The 20,016-nt window shown below is 29.8% G+C and overlaps 2 protein-coding genes across 4 annotated transcripts; one reads left to right on the top strand and one right to left on the bottom strand.

The window, feature by feature from the left end:
• Positions 1-2,385: 2,385 nt before the first annotated feature.
• On the bottom strand, positions 2,386-4,802 carry LOC107640404 (uncharacterized). The gene is made up of 7 exons (XM_088486896.1): positions 4,431-4,802; positions 3,987-4,166; positions 3,670-3,751; positions 3,362-3,439; positions 3,158-3,315; positions 2,845-2,955; positions 2,386-2,703 (listed from the first exon to the last, which is right to left on the bottom strand). The coding sequence occupies exons 1-7, from the start codon at positions 4,800-4,802 to the stop codon at positions 2,386-2,388; spliced, it is 1,299 nt and encodes a 432-aa protein (XP_088343022.1).
• An 11,709-nt stretch (positions 4,803-16,511) lies between these two features.
• Positions 16,512-18,638, top strand: LOC107643383 (Serine/threonine-protein kinase WNK (With No Lysine)-like protein). 3 transcript variants are annotated; one of them, XM_088487909.1, is made up of 8 exons: positions 16,512-16,836; positions 16,918-16,968; positions 17,070-17,137; positions 17,228-17,285; positions 17,367-17,472; positions 17,565-17,606; positions 17,704-17,760; positions 17,840-18,638. In XM_088487909.1, the coding sequence occupies exons 1-8, from the start codon at positions 16,697-16,699 to the stop codon at positions 18,440-18,442; spliced, it is 1,125 nt and encodes a 374-aa protein (XP_088344035.1). In that variant the 5' UTR covers positions 16,512-16,696; the 3' UTR covers positions 18,443-18,638. The 3 variants fall into 3 exon arrangements, with proteins under 3 accessions (XP_088344035.1, XP_088344034.1, XP_016202499.1); XM_088487908.1 differs by having other exon boundaries at positions 16,918-16,978; positions 17,070-17,285; XM_016347013.3 differs by having other exon boundaries at positions 16,513-16,836; positions 17,070-17,285.
• Positions 18,639-20,016: the final 1,378 nt, after the last annotated feature.

The raw sequence follows: 20,016 nt of genomic DNA, 5'->3' as shown, positions 1-20,016 counted from the left end.
ACTTTCTTGATAGTCTTTAGTTTGGATTTAAGCTTTTGATTTGAATTTTGGAGGGTTGTGACAAAAATTCTTAAATTTTTTGCCAAACCTGGGACTCAAACTTGCATCTCAGCATCTAATCTTTGACTGAAACATCCATAGATGAAAGTAACCATGTCATTAAGTAATGATATTTGATCTTTCATTCTTTATATATTGAAGATCCTGTATTTACTTTCTTTTCTACTTCTGTACTAAATCTTGGAGGAACCTTTTCTTATACCAGATGATCTTCAAGAGAATTTGCATCAATTATATGAAGGGCCAATTGTTGCCATTTCGATAGAATTTCTTGTCAAGTTTGTCAAGAATGGGTAAAGGGTGAAAGGGTTTGTTGGTTGATGTTTTGGTAGAGACAAGAATAATTTCAGCCATAGATCAACCTAGACTCTAGATACCATATTATGTTTATGACAGAATGAATGATGGAAGAGATGAATAGAAGAAAATTAGGAAGAAGATGAATGAAATTGAGAGAATGTCATTGTGTTTCTCATCTCAAAAAACTCTAACAGTAGTATGCTAACATTTGTCTGTCATTGTGAAGGACACTACGTTTATATATATACATTGATAAGTAACTACCTACCAATTGACTTTTCCTCTCTTATAACAAACATAACAGAATTTGACGTTGAGCGCAAGTGCCAGTTGATGTTGGGCGTCAGGCATCGAATTTTATTGGGGGCTAGGTGCCAATTAGCAGGCGTTGGGTGCCAAAAATTTTTGCTTTTTTTCTAATGTGTTCAAAAGTAAAGTTAGTTTACCATGAGCTCATGGCCTGCATAGGACAGACATGCATCATACGTGTTTGCGTATATTTTTCTGTGATTGTGTGTGTGTGCTTCTTAACTTGTGATTTCTCTATATTCTGTAGTTTCTTATGACTGTGCATGTGTGCTTTCTGATTTATTTCTCCCTATATCTTTGGTTTGTTAAAAGTTATTTGTAATTCAGAGTTTGTTGTTGTTGGCTAAGTATAATTAAGAATAAAATGAACTTAACTTCTAACCCCCGACCCTATTAAAAACTCCCCAGTTCTTACTCCCTATTTCCACCCCTTTCAGCTACAAGTACGAAAGCTTATTGTGAAGTTACAGAAGCATAGAAGAATTTTTTTGCGAGTTGAGTTATTGTTAGAATTTATTTTTTCCTTGCCTTATTAGTTAAAGTTTTATTCAAAGGGGTAGGTTTTATAAATGGTTTTGTATGTAATACTATAATGTATTATTAATCTTAAGTATGTGAATATGTGTTGTTTATTTTTGTTGGAAAAGTTTTAAATTTTTAGTAAAACCATCGATAGATTTACGCGTAAAGGCTCATACCTTATTATTTAATATATGAGGGTCGTCGTAATACCCACACTATCAGAGTGGCGCACCCAGAAGCGTGACATTCTAATAGTAAGAGTGTTACATTGGGGGCCTGCCTTGTCTTCTTACTCCCAATTCAGCCCCTCATCCTCCACTGTCGCGTAACCAATTGCATGCATCCTTCCCCACTACTATGTGGCATCCTTCCTCCGTCTTCACCAATAATATATCTCCTATTTACTCCCTCCTTTGTTCCAAGTTTTCTTTAAGTTTTATTTTCCAAACTTTAACCTCCAAATTTTCTCCCAGTAGGATGGGCAAGACTTGGGAGGATGATGTAAATAATTGCATTACCCCATAGTCTCTTTCGTCTTTAAGATTTATAATTGTTGATACTTTATTTATTTCATATAATTTATATTGACACCTTATTATCTTAATATAAAATAGTACTTAATTTATGATTTTTTTTTAATAATAATCTTTGTTAGATGTTGATCACAAGATTCAAAATATAAAGAACTAATGAATGGATCAGTGCATTGCACAAGAATGATTACATAATTTAAAGACAAAAAAAAATCAGCTTATTTCCGTACGAAAAATATAACTATACATTAACACAAATACTAAAAATAGATACCATCTATTCTATACGAAAAAGAAGGAATACCTCCATAGCATCAGATTCATGAAAAAACATCAAACCCCATCAATTTCGTTAAAATCAAAACAACTTAAAAGGTAATAGACCATACACTAACCTATGATTAGTCGCTCTTTAAGAAACATTATTAAATACTTCCCTGAAAAGAACATTTACAGTACTACTGTGTGGCATTTTTCTGTTGTTTTGAATTAATACTCTAAGTCCTTTCCTTGATTTGACCTTGATAGAGCAACATAAAGTTGACCATGTGAAAAAACCAACTTTAGCAAAAACAATCCCATTAAACTCGAAGTCTGTCCTTGTGATTTATTAATAGTTATAACAAAAGACACGATCACTCGAAACTGCCTCCTTTGGAATCTAAAAGGGAGTGTCATTATTGGGAATCATATAAATCCATAGAATAAGGACCACTTTACCATCTTTGTCTCCAGTAAGTGTAATACACTCAATAACATGTATTCTTAGTCGACAAATCTGTAATCTAATTTTGTTACATAAACCCTCTGACTGGTCAATATTCCTCAACAACATAACGGAGACACCTTCCTTTAGAATTAACTGGTGGGGTGGTAATCCCGAACAATTAATAGCGTTCAATATATCGGGTGGCATAGTGTCTAACTGAGCCTCCATGTTACCCTCCTCAACGCACAACGAATCAAAACTAAGATATACCTTCTAATCACCAGTTATCTAACACATTATACTATTATTGGCTTCATTCGTAGCCTCCAATGTTGGAGCAAGTATTGAGCGCTCCGCAAAGTAATCCTTTTTGTTTAAATTTGTATGGAGGTCGGGGTATACAAATTGTACCAACTCATCAAAAGGCTTCTCTGTGTCATCAATTAGCAAATCATTAGGGATTAAAACTTCTAACTCACCATCTGTATTATCACTAGCTAACCCATCGCTAATTTGAATAAGCTACTCCGCAAACAACTTAGTTTCATTGATGTCACAACAACCCTCAGTGGAAGATAGATGCATGTTCCTAGTGAGCTTCAAAATGTTACAATATTGCCATAGGTATGATGAGTTAATTGATGATTGAACTATATCTTGGCGTGAACCCATGGGATAACTGGAAGAATTTTTCTAATGTCACCCCCTAACACAACACAACTACCTTTTTTCCAAAAGGCATATCAGGCTTGTATGACAAATCAAATCTAAGAATATCCTTCAATGACTTATCAAGAGCTTCATAGTCATACTTATTCAACATTGGAGTCTCATTCCATATAATCAGCTTGGCTCTAGAAACCAACATAGCAAGATAAGAACCTTGTTTTATGTTGCATATAGAGTTTTGATTAATGTTGAGTGAGACCTGTAGAGTGTGCAGTACGACCATTTGGTAGTAATAGTGACGCAATACCACTCGATACAACATTCAACACAATTTTGCCTTCACAACACAAAGAGGCAGATAGTTTTGCCATAAAAAATTTTTGCCGGTATTACCATAATCATAAATGAAGAAACCCCCCCCCCCCAACTGTATGTTTATTGCATAGAGAATTCTATCATGTGCATCTCTTTGTTCATGTGTCATAGATTGTAAACCATGGTTTAGTTTATGGCGTAATAAGACAGTATCAAAATTTAACTCATCCATTATCAAACAATCATCCATACCATTTATGGTTTCCAATGAAGGATACAGAAGGGTGCAAAATTCACTGAGAGATTTACCATTGTCTTGTAACTTTTGCTCCATCTTAAACAAAGTTAATTCTCAAATTTGTCATCAGACAGTTGCAAATCTATAAATGGTAAAACATAAATTGAAATTAGTAAAAAACAAAGCACTTGTCTAAAAGCCAGAATATAAAGCAACTAAAATGTCTACTAAGTAATAACAAAAATTGTAAATAACTACCTTCAGAACAGTGAATCCTTCTCTATATGTATAGAATATCTTTGAATAATTGTTCATAACATGATTGCCATACCACTTCAGGCCGGGAAAGATTGTTAAAGATAAGTAAAATGACAAAAAGATTACGAACATAGTTACCGGATGCCCAAGTGCTTGCTTCCATAATAGCGTCAATGAATTCCTTATCATCTTGCAGAAGATCCAAAGCATAATATGCATCCTGAAAAGTATCGTACACAACACCTTCAACCATCTGTAGGTCAACAAAACTCATACAACATTTTTGTATGTTAAGTAATAGCCTTAAGTAATAATCTTCTCCATTTCCTTGAGGGACGTGAGTTAACCAACCAATAGAAAATAATTATAAGCGTGGAAGCCACATCGATACATCATCTTTCCATACAAATTTGTTAGGAAACTCACTGTAAGTCAATGACCTTGCAAACGAATATGACTTATTCGTCAGAAACCATGCTAAAAGTTTGCTCAACTTACATTAAGATCAATTAATAACATCCTTGATGGTTTCATCATCTCTAAATATAATGGGGTGCTCCTTAGGTAGGTGAAATGGTAACCTGATGACTGAAGGTTCCTTAACTTGAATGTCATATCCAAATAGTCTCCAAGTTGACTCACATGCAAATGTATGCCGACAATCATAGTAGTTTTGAATATCATCAACTACTTGTTCATTACCCTCATCAGAAACCTGATAAAAAGAAGCAGTTACTCTATCATTCCTCTTATGAACATATTTAAAAAGATACTTTATTGCAGAAGTTTGGCAGGTATGCTCCACATTAATATGACAACTATATTGTAGTAGCAAATAAGGATTATTCGGAACAATGAATGAATTATCAATAACAGCATTCCTCTTCATTATCGTGTGACTATTGTCAGGCCTCTTGTATTTTGGAAAACCAGCTTCATCTATCACAATCCTTCATTTAAGGGGTTTAGGAAAGAATTTTGAACGACGACCATTTATCATGCACGTACTATTTTTGTTGTGTCTACCGCAAGGATCGTGCACCATGAATTTTTCAACTACTGAAAATAATTTTGGATTTCGAAACATGTCAGGTATTTCAGCAGATATAAACTTCTCTAAATCAGATAGGGATTTGGGTTTGTCCAAAGGGTCCATGAATAACAATATGCAAGCATGAGGTAGTCCTCTCTTTTGAAATTCCACGGTACAAACAACTGTAGAGTTAAGAAAAATTTTATTTTATTTGATAGTTATTATTTATTAAAAATATGTTACAAGGGAGTATAAAAACTTACATCCAACAATTCTGCCAAATGGCCTACCCACCTTAAAATCACTTATTAAATTGTTAAGCTTTAGTTCGAAAATTCTGGTTATTATATCAGAACGATCCTGTGGTGACAACCCTGTACCACGTAATAACCTTTTAACCTTGTCCTATTCAGGATTGGAAGTAATCGTAATAAAGAAGCAAGGATATCCAGCATACTTGCATATAGCAAATGCATCCTTGTAATTATGGAACATGTACGTTGGACCGCCAGTAAATGTGCTTGGCAAAATAATAAGCTGTCCAGTAGCAACAGCAGCAGCTTCTCCACTAACAAAGGTCTCATGGAGTACCTTGTACTTTTCAACCCTTAACTTTGGCTGGTTAAATCTATAATAACTCAAACATTCACCCTCAACCATAGTGTAAGCATTCACTAAGAACTGTTGGAACAACCTACCAAAATGTAGCAAAATAGGAGACTTATTGGATCTAATCTGCAAGCAATACGAAAAGAATTCCCTCATGCTGATGGTCTTCCTCTTCTTGGTCCTATCAAAATCATACTGTAAAGAAGTTTGTATACCAATTCTGTATCCATCCTCAACATACAAAGATAGTAAAGGATACTGAAGTGCAAGATATTGAGGATGAATAACATCAATCCTTTTTAGCTGATTAGACCGTGACTTGATGATTATATCCCGATCAAGAACGGACTCATCAATATCACCAACTATAATGACAGCAACTTCAGATGTTGTCAGTAAGTTATACCTTCTACCATCAGTATCTCTTCTTTTGATTAACTTTAATCTTATATTAGGAGGAATCATATCCATAAATCGATCTCTAGCATAACGAAACATTCTAGCCAAGGGATTGTGATTGTCAAGTATATTTTTTAATTTGTCTACAATTTCTTTCTCAAGAGGGAAACTTGATTCCACTTATCTGCATAAAAAAGTTAATATAGTAAAAAAAAAAAAATGTACCATATATAAAGATAATTTGTTAATATGTTACAGATATTATTATAAGGTACCATGGACATGACAGAAACACACAATACCTCACAGTGTTAATGCGATCATCAACCTTGTTATATATAAAACTGTGCAAATCTGGGCTCGATGGTTGATACCAGAAAGTAAACTACCGATTGAATGATAATTTTGACCACTAAGAAGGAATGTTGGGGTGCAGAACCACTGTTAATATTGTTGTTTATTCTACCAGCCGTTGAAGTGAACGAAAACATTCAATTAAACTATCGGATATTTTTCTAAAGTATTGTGATTTATCATCATCCAAAAAGTGCAGGTTTTGTAGAGTCTCTAGTGCTACTTTTAAAAAAGGTAGCTCAACTTTGCCATCCATGCAACAAAGACTAAAGTGTGGAACTGCATGACCATCCGTGTGGGATAACCTCTCTTTATCCCACATTTTAGCATTACAAAATACACAAACATGTATAGGATCACCAACATCCCAATATTCTAACACACAAATGGGAGAAAAAAAATATAACAAATACAAAGTAATAATAATCAAGTTTAAAATAAAAATAAATTAAACAGTACAAAAAGGAACCACAATGAATAAGCTACCTTCTTCAGAAAAAAAATTCCAATAACTTGTTACTCAGCATTTAGTTGTTGGTTTGTAAAAGTCCCTACAGGAGGAGCTCAGGTTGGAGCTGGAGCATATTTGGTGGATGCGAAAATGGTATACTATGAGCAAATGTGTGCCTGTGACAGCAACGCTGCTGGAGGGGGCTCCTCTTTCTCTACACATGAGCTAGCTAGGACAGGCACTGAAATTACTACCTAGATCGCCGCCTCAGCAGGACTAGAGGATGACAACGACGATGATTATCGAGATCCGTAATCATTTAGGACTTTATTTTGATTTGTTTGACAACATTTTATTCCTTTGTATTTTTATTCTATATACTTGATATTTCACATTATATATACATCATTGTTTTTAGATAAATTATTACTTAATTTTTATTAATTGGAATTTGACTATTAATTGTTGAATATTGTGGTCTATTAGGTTTAGAAAAAATAAAAAATAAAAAATTAATGCTATCGTAAAACTTACTATCGAAGAAATCCGACAGTAATAACATTTATTCAATTTAATAAAAAATGCCATCATCAGTAAATCGAACAGTAATATGACGCGAAATCATAATGTGTGATGCCAAAGTTTTCGTTGGAAATTATCCGACAATAACTAAAGATTTTCGTCACTTTTAGATTAAAATTCATTACTAATTTCGTTGCAAATTATCGTTGAAACAAAAAATTTGACAATAAATAATTATCGGCGAGGAGGTTACCGTTAGATAATATTTAATGATAATAAATTTATCGGTGAATTTTATTCATTATTTTGTCAACAAATCTGATTATACTAAGCAAATTTCTTAAAGTGATATATACGAATTGTATTGATCAGATTTTACTTTCTACTAGATAATTTGAACTTATAGGTATATATCTAGATTGTATTATCTAACTCACATCATTATTATTATTATTATTATTATTATTATTATTATTATTATTATTATTATTATTATTATTATATATCTAAATGGTACTTACGCTGAGTAGTATTGTGAGTTTTGGATGTGTTATTTGCAATTTAGATGAGAATAAGTTGAATAGGAGAACTTCTAACTTAGTTGTTGATTATACGGTCAAAATAGTTATCTCGAAAGTAGTAGATCAAGGGACATTTGATCTGGTGAAAACTACACTTGCATTCCTTCATTGATGTGATGGGGGAGAATTGGAATGGAATCCAAGACTTTGCCTCTAGCTAGTATTGGATCATCTTACCTTCTAATTCCTCACTCCACAAATGAAATTCTTTCTCAGTCCAAAGTAAAAAACGATTCTCCAACTGATGATTTTTAAGTTTCGGATGTAGTACAATATGTGAAATAATTTCGGTTTTAGAATGAATTTTGTTATTTTTTATTAGTTTATTTAGATATGCAGCCAATTAAATTATTTTTTCTTTCGTTTCTTTTCTCTCTTTTTTTTCTTTCTTCTATTTTTAGTCAAAAAAAAGAAAAAATTTGAACGTATAGTTTGAAATGAGATATATAAATAATTATTCAAAACAAAATGTATAGTACATTTTTTTTTTGGTGTGTAATAAGTAAGTTGGTAACGATTTAACATGTCTAGCTGAAACCATTATTATTGTTGATATTTATGCCTATATTTTATTTATGTTTTATGCTCCTCCCATCAATCTTTTCCGAGAGGCAGCCCAAATCTTTTATATTCCGCTTTATATAGTTTTGAAGTGCTTTCCACTACTTTTAATGTAAAGAGAGTGATGAGCTACTCTTCTGTTTTTTGCATGAGCAGTTCAGAAAGGAACTCACGGTTTTCAGATAAATAGTAACAAAGGGTCAATTTATACCGTTTGAGGGAGACAAACACTTGAGCCACAAAAATCAATAAGTGAAAGCCTTTCTTCATTTCTGAAAAAGCATTGCAACATTTTCCATTTTCTTTTCAATCGTATACTACTTGTTTTTTTCGTTAACTTTCCTTATTATCATCACTAATTTCATTATCTTTCTCTTTCTTCACTAACTCTATTATTCCTTCCTAATGCTTTTATTGTTTCTTGTTAATAATTAACGATTCAATAGTTTGGCTTCACTATCTTGGCTGCTCTGCCTACTCTTATAACTTTATAGACCACCAAAATTATTAACCATAATTGATAACTTAAGTTTCGTTTTATATTTGTTTATTTTGGTATGCATAATAACCTAAGTTTTATTCTTACTTTTTTTTTTTCTATATATGACTTTTTTAAATGGGCATCTTTACCCTTTTTTTTCTTTTTTAATTAATCTTCTATGTGATGATAATTTTAAATATTCTCTAATAAATATCTTCTTGTTTTTCTTTGAATTATAAATTGACTTGTGTATTTTTTAAAAGTTTATACTAGTTAAAAAGGATTGGACATGAGAAAAAATAAGCTAATATGAAAGGATAAGGATGTATCGGTGAATCAGAGTGTGGGAGAAAACAATGCAATGAACTTTTTTCTTTATGTGGGGTTAAAAAAGAAAAAGAAGAAGTTGCTTTTAGGAGATGAAGATGACATAAATTAGGAACTAAATAAAAGGTTTTTCTTTTTAATAAAAAAAAATTATCAGAGTAAAGGTTAAACATAAAACTCTTTAGTAGTTATGACATTAAATAAAAGACTCATATGCTTGAACTAATTATCTTATACTTTTTTGAATTTTTGGAGTTAAGTCCTATTTTAATCTTTAAGATTTGTAAATTACACTGATTTAATTTTTGAGATTTTAATTGATATAATTTAATCATCCAAATTTTAAAAAGTGCACCATATAATTTCTCGTAAATTTTTCGTCAACGGAACTTAATGTCATTAGTGACGTGACTTCATTTTTACCACACTAGACCTAGCCAAAACAACGCCGTACGTGTTCTAGTGTTAAAAAAAGACTGAAACGATATCGTTTGAGGATTTTACCATACTAAAACGTTACATCCATTTAGTTTTTTATCACTTCATCCAAACAAAAAAAATTCTCTTTCATGAATCAAATGAAGTAAGGATTAATGAATATTGAGTTTTTGTGATCATGTTTTGCTTATTACGAACTATACATACGCGTGCATGGAGGTTGAGAACGGATTTAAGAATTCCACAACTGCTCATAGAGGTTAGTGACGAAGAAAATTTTTTTCGTAATTTTTTTGGTAATGTATATATGTTAATGGATAATCCTTGTTTGCTTTGTTCACTTTGATTTTGATTTTTTTCCCCCCCTAAATTTTCCATTTATGCTCTGTTTTTTATACTTGATGCATGGGATATTTTATAGGAAGTTTATGGTTGGTCTAATGATAGGTAGAACTTTTTTTTTTGCATTGTCTGTTTAAGATTCTGAAATTATTGTGAATATACTAGAAATTATGTGTGTGAAGGTTTCTGGGTTAATTAATGTTATGCTAATGGTGCATACAAACTTTAAATGACACAAATGGAGGTATTGATGGACATAATATTCCATCATGGAGAAAAATTTTAGAAAGATGAGAAGATCATATTGAAAACAATGTTGTTTGGTTTATGTTATAAAAGGAAAATTTTCTGGTTTAAGTTATAAAAGGGAAAAAAGATCAAATTAGTGCTATTAAACTTTTTATCCAGGTTAGTTAGCCATTAACATATCTAGAATGATAAGGGTTTGGTTAAGTCATGTTACTAATGGCATTGAGTTTCGATGATGAAAAATTTAAAAGGGACTAATGTGGTGTATTTTTTAAAAGTTAGATGACTAAATTATAGCCATTGAAATTTAGGGATTAAATCAGTACAATTCGCGAATTTTATAGACTAAAGTGGAGCTTAACTTTGTTTTTTTTTTTTTTTATATATAATTTAAAGAAAAATGCTATTAATTTATAACAACAACAACAACTATTGAGAAATAAAGAGGCTGTACTTTTTTTATAGAATCTTTTAACTTGATAGGTTAAGAAATTTTTTACATCTATTTAAACAAACGAGTGAGTTAACTATTGGACCAACTCGTTGATTGAAGAGAATGTATTTTTGATTACTATATACTCTTTTTATCCATGGTAATCAATGTTAAATAGAGTTTAACAAAATTAAACTACTATATAATAAGTAATGTAATTTGTAAAAAGATCTTAGCTCAGCTACTTGAAGAAGAAAAGAATAGAACACAGCGAGAAGGAAGCAAGAGAATCAAACTGGAATGATCTTTAGAGAATATTCATAGTATGGAATGTGAATACATGAATTGAATGTAAATTAGAAGACTATACATTGAGCTGCATATATACACAACAGAACCTTGGCCAAGACTCTAACTAAACAGACTTGAACCAAGCACAACTAACTAACTACTTTTTATTATGCAATACTAATTCATGATCCTTTGTACCTTGCAAATACCTTAATATTCTTTTTACAGCTTTTCAATGTGCTAATAAAAGATTGTGTATGAATTGACTAACTTTTGAACTGCAAAACTCAAATCAAGTCTGGTTATAATGACATACTACAAAGTTCCTACTATAGACCTAAAAAGCTTTGGATCTTTAAATCTTTCTAAGCCAATGAAAAAAAACTACAAAGAAAATATCATAGGTGTAAGCATGACATACACTAGCTTCTTTCATGCCAAGTTTATAAGGTAAATATGTAATATATTTAGTTTGAGAGAGGTGAAGTGGTCCATATATACTTGTGTCTTAAGACTTCAATTCCTAAAAAATATGATAGAGACCCCAAATCCTTTTAAAGTAAAAATATTTGTGAAGTTTATTTATCATATTGTTAATCTCAGTGTGAGTTACTACTAGTGAATCTCTACACAATACCTTGTTGAGCAAGAAACTGAGTAAAAGTATTGGAAATATACTCACCATCATTGTTCGATTGAAACTCTTGATGTTTATGATTAGTGAGTTTTTTAATGTAGGCTTCAAATTGAAGAAAAACAGTAATTAAAATTTTGAGATTTAGAATGAAGAAAAAATAAATAGGTATAGCGAGTATAAACATCAATAAAAATAACATATTATTTGAAGCCAAGATGTGATGTATGTAGGATGCAGGTGATGCCAATCTTTTTTCTATATATATAATTATGATTTTTAATTTTTGTTTGTTTAAAAAAATATTTAGCTCATTTGAATTTTTTTTAACAAAACATGGTTAACTTAACTAACAGGTTATCTTTTTAAATATCAATAATAAAATAAAGAATTATAATTTATCTAATTAATAAAGAATTATAAGGAGCATTTAAGAATGATGAGTAAATATAATATTTTTAAGGGAAAACAAATATAAAATACTAGTAAAATTAATTTTACTGAAAGAAAGAAACCAATGATAATGTTGGGAAATGTGAGAAAGTTAATAGTATATTTTGAAAGAATATAAAGATGGAGTTAGTTAAAGGGGATAAGAAAATTGAAGAGTTCAAGAAAACGCTGAAATTTAGATAAATAATAAACACACATAACATAACATCATCACGGATAGCCAATTAGGGTATCCTATATAGGAAGCCAAGAAAACTGAAGAGAGTGAGGTTTTTGTGTCTGCTTCTTCCAAGACAAAACTAGGAGGGGTCCGGCATGGAATCTAACCCTAGCCATTAACTAATAACTATAACCTTTAATATTAATTATAAAAGTATGTACCAAACATTCCAAAACAATATTCTAATTACATGCTCATCTTTTTCTCCCATCCCTAGTGATTTTCTTTCTCCATAACACATTGGTGGTGCATTTAGTTTGAGGTGGTGGAAAGATCTTTGCCTGCTTATAACTATGCATTACTAGATACCATGTCTTTTGTTGTCTGCTAATTAATAACTTAATGCTTCTAATGGGGACACATTACACACTAATACCTTCATTAATTACTACTATTAATTACTATTGCTTTCACTTTCTCCCCCTTCCATTTCATATTGCCAAAATGGGGCCTTTCTTTATTTTATTTTATATATAAAATGAACGATGATGCACACATATATATATATATGAGTAATAATTTTTATTTGTTAAAAATGTTATTAATAATTTAGGAATATGAAATGGGGACATAGATGGACATTGGGAAGGATGGGAGAGCAGAGATTCCACTTCCTTTAATTGAAGAAAGGGATGGGGCATCCTTTCAGTTTATTCAACACCTGTTCCTTGACCACTCAATACCATCATTTCTCCATTCCCATTCTTCCTATTTTAAATTTCTAAAAATAAAATGGTTTTTGTATATACAACACTTTCCCTTTTGCTTACATCACTCTTTTTCAGACACTGTCCCCAAGATTAACCCTCTTCCTAACTCTCCCTCCTGCCATATCGTACATCTTCATCATGCATTATTATTATTATAAGTAAATGTTAGAGGACACTTCTTAACTCTATCTATAATCACATAACCCCACTTCTTTAATTTAATTTCGGAGACACACATGCATACATACATACACTACATACTACTCTTGTGTTGTACAGGAACAATCCGTTTAGGAAATCAAATCATCATCGACATATACCACTGCCTACGTGTCACTCTCATACAAATGCTTCCTCCTCTCTTCTTATTACCTCATCTATCTATTTTTACCTAACACTTTCTTTGGGATTAGAAAAATACGAAAAAAAATATGAAAAAAGAAAATAAATAAAAATTTAAATTTTTGGTTGTTTGAATAAAGAAGAAAAATAGAATAGAAAAACAAATGATGTGGAATCCATTAAAATATTTTTTTTAAAAGATGAGATGAAAATAAATAAAAAATGTATAATAAATATAAAATTATTAATTTATCATTTGATCAATTAAAAAAAATAAAAGATATAAGGATATTGATATAATTTTTTTCGCATTTTTTTCATTTAAATAATTTTTTTTTAATTTTTTTTATTCAAACAACACATAAAATAATCCATTTTTTATTTTTTTATTTTTTTATTTTCTTTCTTCTCATTTTTTTTTCTATTATCTATCTAAACAAAGTGTTAATGTATCTCATTTTTCTTAACAGATTTAACTTTTCAGAGAATTATATTATAATACCAAAATATCTAGAATTTAATTCTTATTAAACTCAAAAAAACTTTTTCATAAAAAATATTAAAATAATGATTTATATATTTCTTTTTCATAACTTAAATCGTTGAGAAAACTACCATGATGACATCAGGACTGCCTATTATGGCAAATGATGATGTCATAATAATATAGTTAATTAGTGAGTGAGTGAAACTAATTAATTAATTAATGAATATTAATATATAAATGTGGATGGTGGTGGTGGTCAAAGGATGGTGGTATGTGAAGCTTTTTGTGGTGTGTGTCAGAGGGGAAATGAAAATGAAAGGTAATTGAGTTCCCTCCTTTTGGTCATTATGTAAACTTGCAGATGCATGTTTTGAGTGCAGAGATTTATTATATCAATATGCAAGTGGCTGCAATGCAATGCAGGTAGAGATAGAGATACAGATTTTCTATCTCTATGTCTATGTCTATATATATCTTCAAATTTTTTTTTTAAGTTTCTAGATTGTGTCGTTGAATTTTTCCTTTTCTGCACTTATTCATCCTCATCATCATTATTTCAGTTGTTTTGGAATATATAATAATGTTCTTCAGTCGCTTATTTGCCTAATTATTACACTACATGTTAATGTTCTCAAATATATATAAGTGAAACTAATTTGCAATACTGATATATACTAAACATCAATTAAAAATCAGTTATTATAAAAATATATGTATTATTTAATTTATTTTTAATTTATATTTTATATTTTAACATATATTTTATATGTACGATAAATTTGACTGTTAATTTTGGTATATAAAAAATATGATTATTTTTAATTAAAAATGTTATTTACATATTAAAATTAATCATAATATATTTATATAATTTAACTTATTTTTTATGTGTATTTTATTTTGATAACTGAGTTTAATGACTGATTTTAGTAACATTTAATATCGTTGAGTTTTAATACATATCATAAAATGGAAATTTGATGTGTCTTTATTGCCCTAAACTAAACTATTGGTTCAATTTAATTTATGAAAGCACAAATATACACTAATAATATTATATAGCAGAAAAGAAAAACAAAGGGGACAAATTAAAGAAAAGAAAAAGAAAAAGAAAAAGAAAGAGAATGATCAGTAGTGTCTTCTTTAGCAATGCAGCAACAAGGCTTAAGGAGGGAGGAACTGTATAGCTTTATACCTTCCTGCAAGGTCTCTTTAAAATCATCCAACATTTTAATTTAAGTGAATAAGTTTGGATAATAATATATAAAGATTATAATTAAGAATACTAATGTATATTCTGACACCTTGCAGCATGTGCAAAAAATAAACTATATCTATATATATGACACTTCTTATAACAAGTATAGTCACAAATTCAATTTCCCTACCTAATATCAACAAAAATTCCCATCAACTTTCAGTGCTGTATGTGACAAAATTTTACACACCTTGTGGCATCACCAATGCCACTAATTTTAACACAAAAATAAAATTGTACAACAAAATTTATTTTCACTATTTAAGTATTTGTTAATTAGTTTAGCTACCATATTAATTAAACTACTAGATATCACAACTCAAATTAATTAATATATAAAGATGCTAGTCGCCACTGGCTACTGTGTTGGAACAGTATATTCAAACAGTCATATGATGATATTTCGCTTTCACCTTAAGGATATGCTGGTACCACTCCATTATATCTTGTTTCTCATCTAGCATATAATAATAACCAAACAAAATTAAAATAGCATTAAAATAAAATTAAAAAAAAAAAAAGAACTCTTGTATATTATTTATGTGTACTAGCTAGTGAAAGCTAAGTTAATTATAAGGTGACAAAATTTATGAGATGTTGTGTTATAGTGTGTGTTCTGGTTGAGGCTGAATAAATGGTTGTGGTTTAAGAAGTTCTCATCATCATCTCATGGTACTGGATATAGCTTAATACCTAAGAAGCTTGTCAGAAAAAAAAAAACACAGAACGGTAAGCAATAATGGGAAAAGAAATCAAATAATTAAATAATTTTGACGAGAGATGTTATAATAATAAGATGGTGGTGCTGTAGGAGCATTGGGGTTCAGGAAAAATCTAGGAAGATATAAATCATATATCAGCAAAGACATGGAGCTACGTAACTCTATAAATAAAATAAAAAAATATTATGTATGCATAAAAAATTAGTTATTAAATTATTTATTATATATTATTTTAATATAAATTATATTATGTATATATTAAAATTAATTATTAAGTTATTAGTCATTAATATAAAATATATATTAGAATATAAATATATATTAAATTATACATATATTTATATATAAATATATTTTTATTTTAATATATGATTAATTTAATAGTGAATTTTTTATATATACATAATAGGATAGATAAAATAAATTATGTGATGTTTTGCAATTGCATCAAGTATATATAATAAGATATTTAAAAGTTCTGTTAATTATATATATTATTAAAAATTGAGAAAAGCTTTTTCTAGTTTTGGCATTTGGTGGTGATAGATGATTCATGAATTTGGGTAAGGTTTGGTTGTTTTCAAATATTGAAAAATAATAAAAATGAGTAGGGAAAAGGAGTTGGTATAGGGGGGCCCCCCAACAATACAAATTTAGGGTAAATAAATTGAGAACTATATGGTTCATTCAATTCACCTCCCTCACTTCACTTAATTATATATATATAGATATGAATAAATAAATGTGAGATTTTTTCACTTTTCCATGTTGGTGGGCTAAGCTTATTATATAAAGAAGATGTATGTATGTAGTAGTTCCCCCCATTACTACTACTACTACTATTGATTAAGAGATTTGATTTGATTTAATTTGATATATCATATATATGATGGAAGAACATCTAACTCCATTGGCGGTTACACATCTTCTTCAACACACTCTTAGAAGCTTGTGCATCCATGACAATTCTCAGTGGGTCTATGCTGTTTTCTGGAGGATCCTCCCCAGAAACTACCCTCCACCAAAGTAAGAGGATCACAGATTTTACTTTTCATTCTGCTTTTAATTCATTATTATTTTACTTAATTAATTTAATTTGTTGTATAGGTGGGAGGGTCAAGGGGCTTATGATAGATCAAGAGGAAACAGAAGGAACTGGTAAATTAAGGTTTACATATATGTATTTCGTTGAATATAATTCATGATTATTAAAAATAATCATAATAATAATTATTATTATTATTATGATATATTATTAGGATATTGGTGTGGGAAGATGGATTCTGCAACTTTGCAGCGTCAGCAGCAGCACCTGAAATAAACTCTGGTGATTGTCCTAATAATAATAATAATAATAATAATGGTTCTTCTTCTTCTTCTTCTGTTTATGGTAACTGTGAGTTCCAACCCTACCAAGGCCTGCAACCAGAGCTGTTCTTCAAGATGTCACATGAGATCTATAACTATGGTGAAGGGTATGTATGTGTTATGTTATGTGATTATCAGTAGTACAATTATTAATTATTATTGTGATGGGTGGAATTGAATAAGTGCAGGTTGATAGGGAAAGTTGCTGCAGATCACAGTCACAAATGGATATACAAAGAGCCTAATGAACAAGAAATCAACTTCTTGTCAGCGTGGCATAATTCAGCTGATTCAGTTAATACTACTACTCATTAATTAATTCATCAATAATCTTGCCCTTAATTACAATTTCATTATTTCATGCTTAATTATATTGTTAATTACAGCATCCTAGGACTTGGGAAGCACAGTTCCAATCTGGAATAAAGGTAGCTTAGTATTATATATGATGATTATGATAAGAAAACAATAAACATTGATATTCATGTGTCTACATCATAGGATCTTCATTGTTTGTTGATGCAGACCATAGCTCTGATTGCTGTGAGAGAAGGTGTTGTTCAATTGGGAGCAGTTCACAAGGTTCTGTCTCTACTCTATAAATATGATTTGAAATAATTAGAGTGTGTAATTGTAGTTAATTAGTGATTAATGAATTAAGGTGATTGAGGACTTGAGCTATGTGGTTCTACTGAGGAAGAAATTCAGCTACATAGAAAGCATACCAGGAGTTCTTCTACCACACCCTTCATCTTCTGCATACCCTTACAAAGTTGAAGGAGTAGTAGGATATGGTAACATCCCAGAACATGTTAATCATCATCATCATCATTGGCATCATCATTTCCAAGGAACAGTTATCCCTCCACCAACACCAGCAACAACAGCTGAACTCTTCTATGATCATCATTTCAACAATGGCAACAGCACCATGGCATTGAAGATTACCCCATCAATGAGTAGCCTTGAGGCACTTCTCTCTAAGCTTCCTTCAGTGGTTCCCCCACAATCACAACAAGAACAAAGGGCGTTGGAGTTGATGGGGATTCAGAAAGTTGTAGCAAAAGAGGAGCTTGATAATGATGAGGTTTATAGGCCTGAGCTTGATGTTGGTGAGAGTAGCAGTTCCATGCATCAAGCCTATCATCATCATCATCAACAACAACACCATTTCCATCATCATAATAATAACAATAATAATAACAATAATAATAATAATAATATAACTAGTAGTGGAGCCAATAATAATAATAATGCATTCTGATATAATATATATGGTGATGAGTGTTATTAGCTAGTGGAATATGAAAAATACTAGTCCTAACCTATAATATAATGTAGTGAGAGTATGATATATGATGATGAGTTTTTAATTAGCTCAAATGTTACTAGGTTTTGTTATTGTTGATGATGATGGTAATAATAATAATAATAATAATAATAAATAATGATTATTAGATTACTGAGTGTTCTAGATGCTTCTACATTAATATGTATATGATTGAAGTACTAAGAAGAAACTCTCATTTCATTTCATTTCATTTTTCATGCATGCGTGTGCACTTCATTCTGAACCTGCTCTCATTATGATGTCAGTATATCTGTGCGTGTGTGTGAGGGATAATAGCATTTAGTCACACACCGAATCTTGCAACCAATTAATTAATGTACCTTAAAAGATCAACGCCTAAAAGGATGTAATTAAGCGTCACAGCTAGGTTAACTAATTAATTATATATACGATATATATGTCAACGTGCTTAATTGATTAATTTAAGTCCATCAAAACAGGAAGATAACATGCATGCTCTAACTCCTATATTAGTTATTGTAGTTATATATCAATGTATATGGCTCAGGATTTAGCATATGTTGATTTAGGGATATATATATATATATATATATAACGGTAGCTAACTAAGAGAGGATGAAGGAGGAAGAAAGATTCTCTTGTAAAACTATTGCATAGCTGTATCATGTATCAGTACTATACATATATGTACTCACATATGCACTGCAGGTAATATTAAAAAGACAAAAAGTATCATATAACATAATATTCATAGTGACAATTTTTTCATCTTTTCTTAAAGGTGTCGAGTTTAAATCTCACTCCTAATTTAAAAAAAATATAATATTTATAATTTTATATATATAATATCTATAATTATATATTTATTACATTTAAAATTATATAATTTTTTTAACAATAATTAATAAATATTAAATAAAATAAATTTAAATTATTTAACCTAATTTTTTATTATTTTTCAAATATTATTAATGCATGTCTATCAAATATATACATAAATATATAAAAATTAATTTTTAAATTAGTTAATATTAATTATTCTTTAATTTTAAATATTTTTTAAAAATTAAAATTTAGAGTTAAGAATTTATAATTTAAAATCTAAAAGTTAAGATATACAAAATAATTTTTTACAAAGTTAACTAATGTTAATTGAAAATTGTAATATCTGACATTACTCATATAAAAAATAATATTTACATAATTTTTTGTATATAATATTAAATTTTAAATTTTTTCACTTTTATATGAATTATTTTTAATATTAAAAATTAAAATATAGTACATGTAACACTCTTTTTGGTACTGTGTGTATATATATACACTATATAGTGAAAACTATTTATGCTATTGTTGTACAGGTGAAAATGTTACAGTGGGCTGAAAATAATGTGGTTGGCGAGGACAAGGGATGTACGTAGTAGCTAGCTAATTTTATTTGCCGTTTAATTATTGCACGCTAAATATGCTTTCAATCATTTTTTTATTGTGATTATCATTTTTTTAATATTCTAAATTCATATATT

Source organism: Arachis ipaensis, chromosome B5 (assembly GCF_059453495.1).
Source record: "Arachis ipaensis isolate K30076 ecotype BB chromosome B5, ASM5945349v1, whole genome shotgun sequence".
In the NCBI taxonomy this organism is placed as follows: domain Eukaryota; kingdom Viridiplantae; phylum Streptophyta; class Magnoliopsida; order Fabales; family Fabaceae; genus Arachis; species Arachis ipaensis.
The sequence above is the reverse complement of the archived record's forward strand: the minus strand, read 5'-3'. Positions and strand labels throughout refer to the sequence as shown.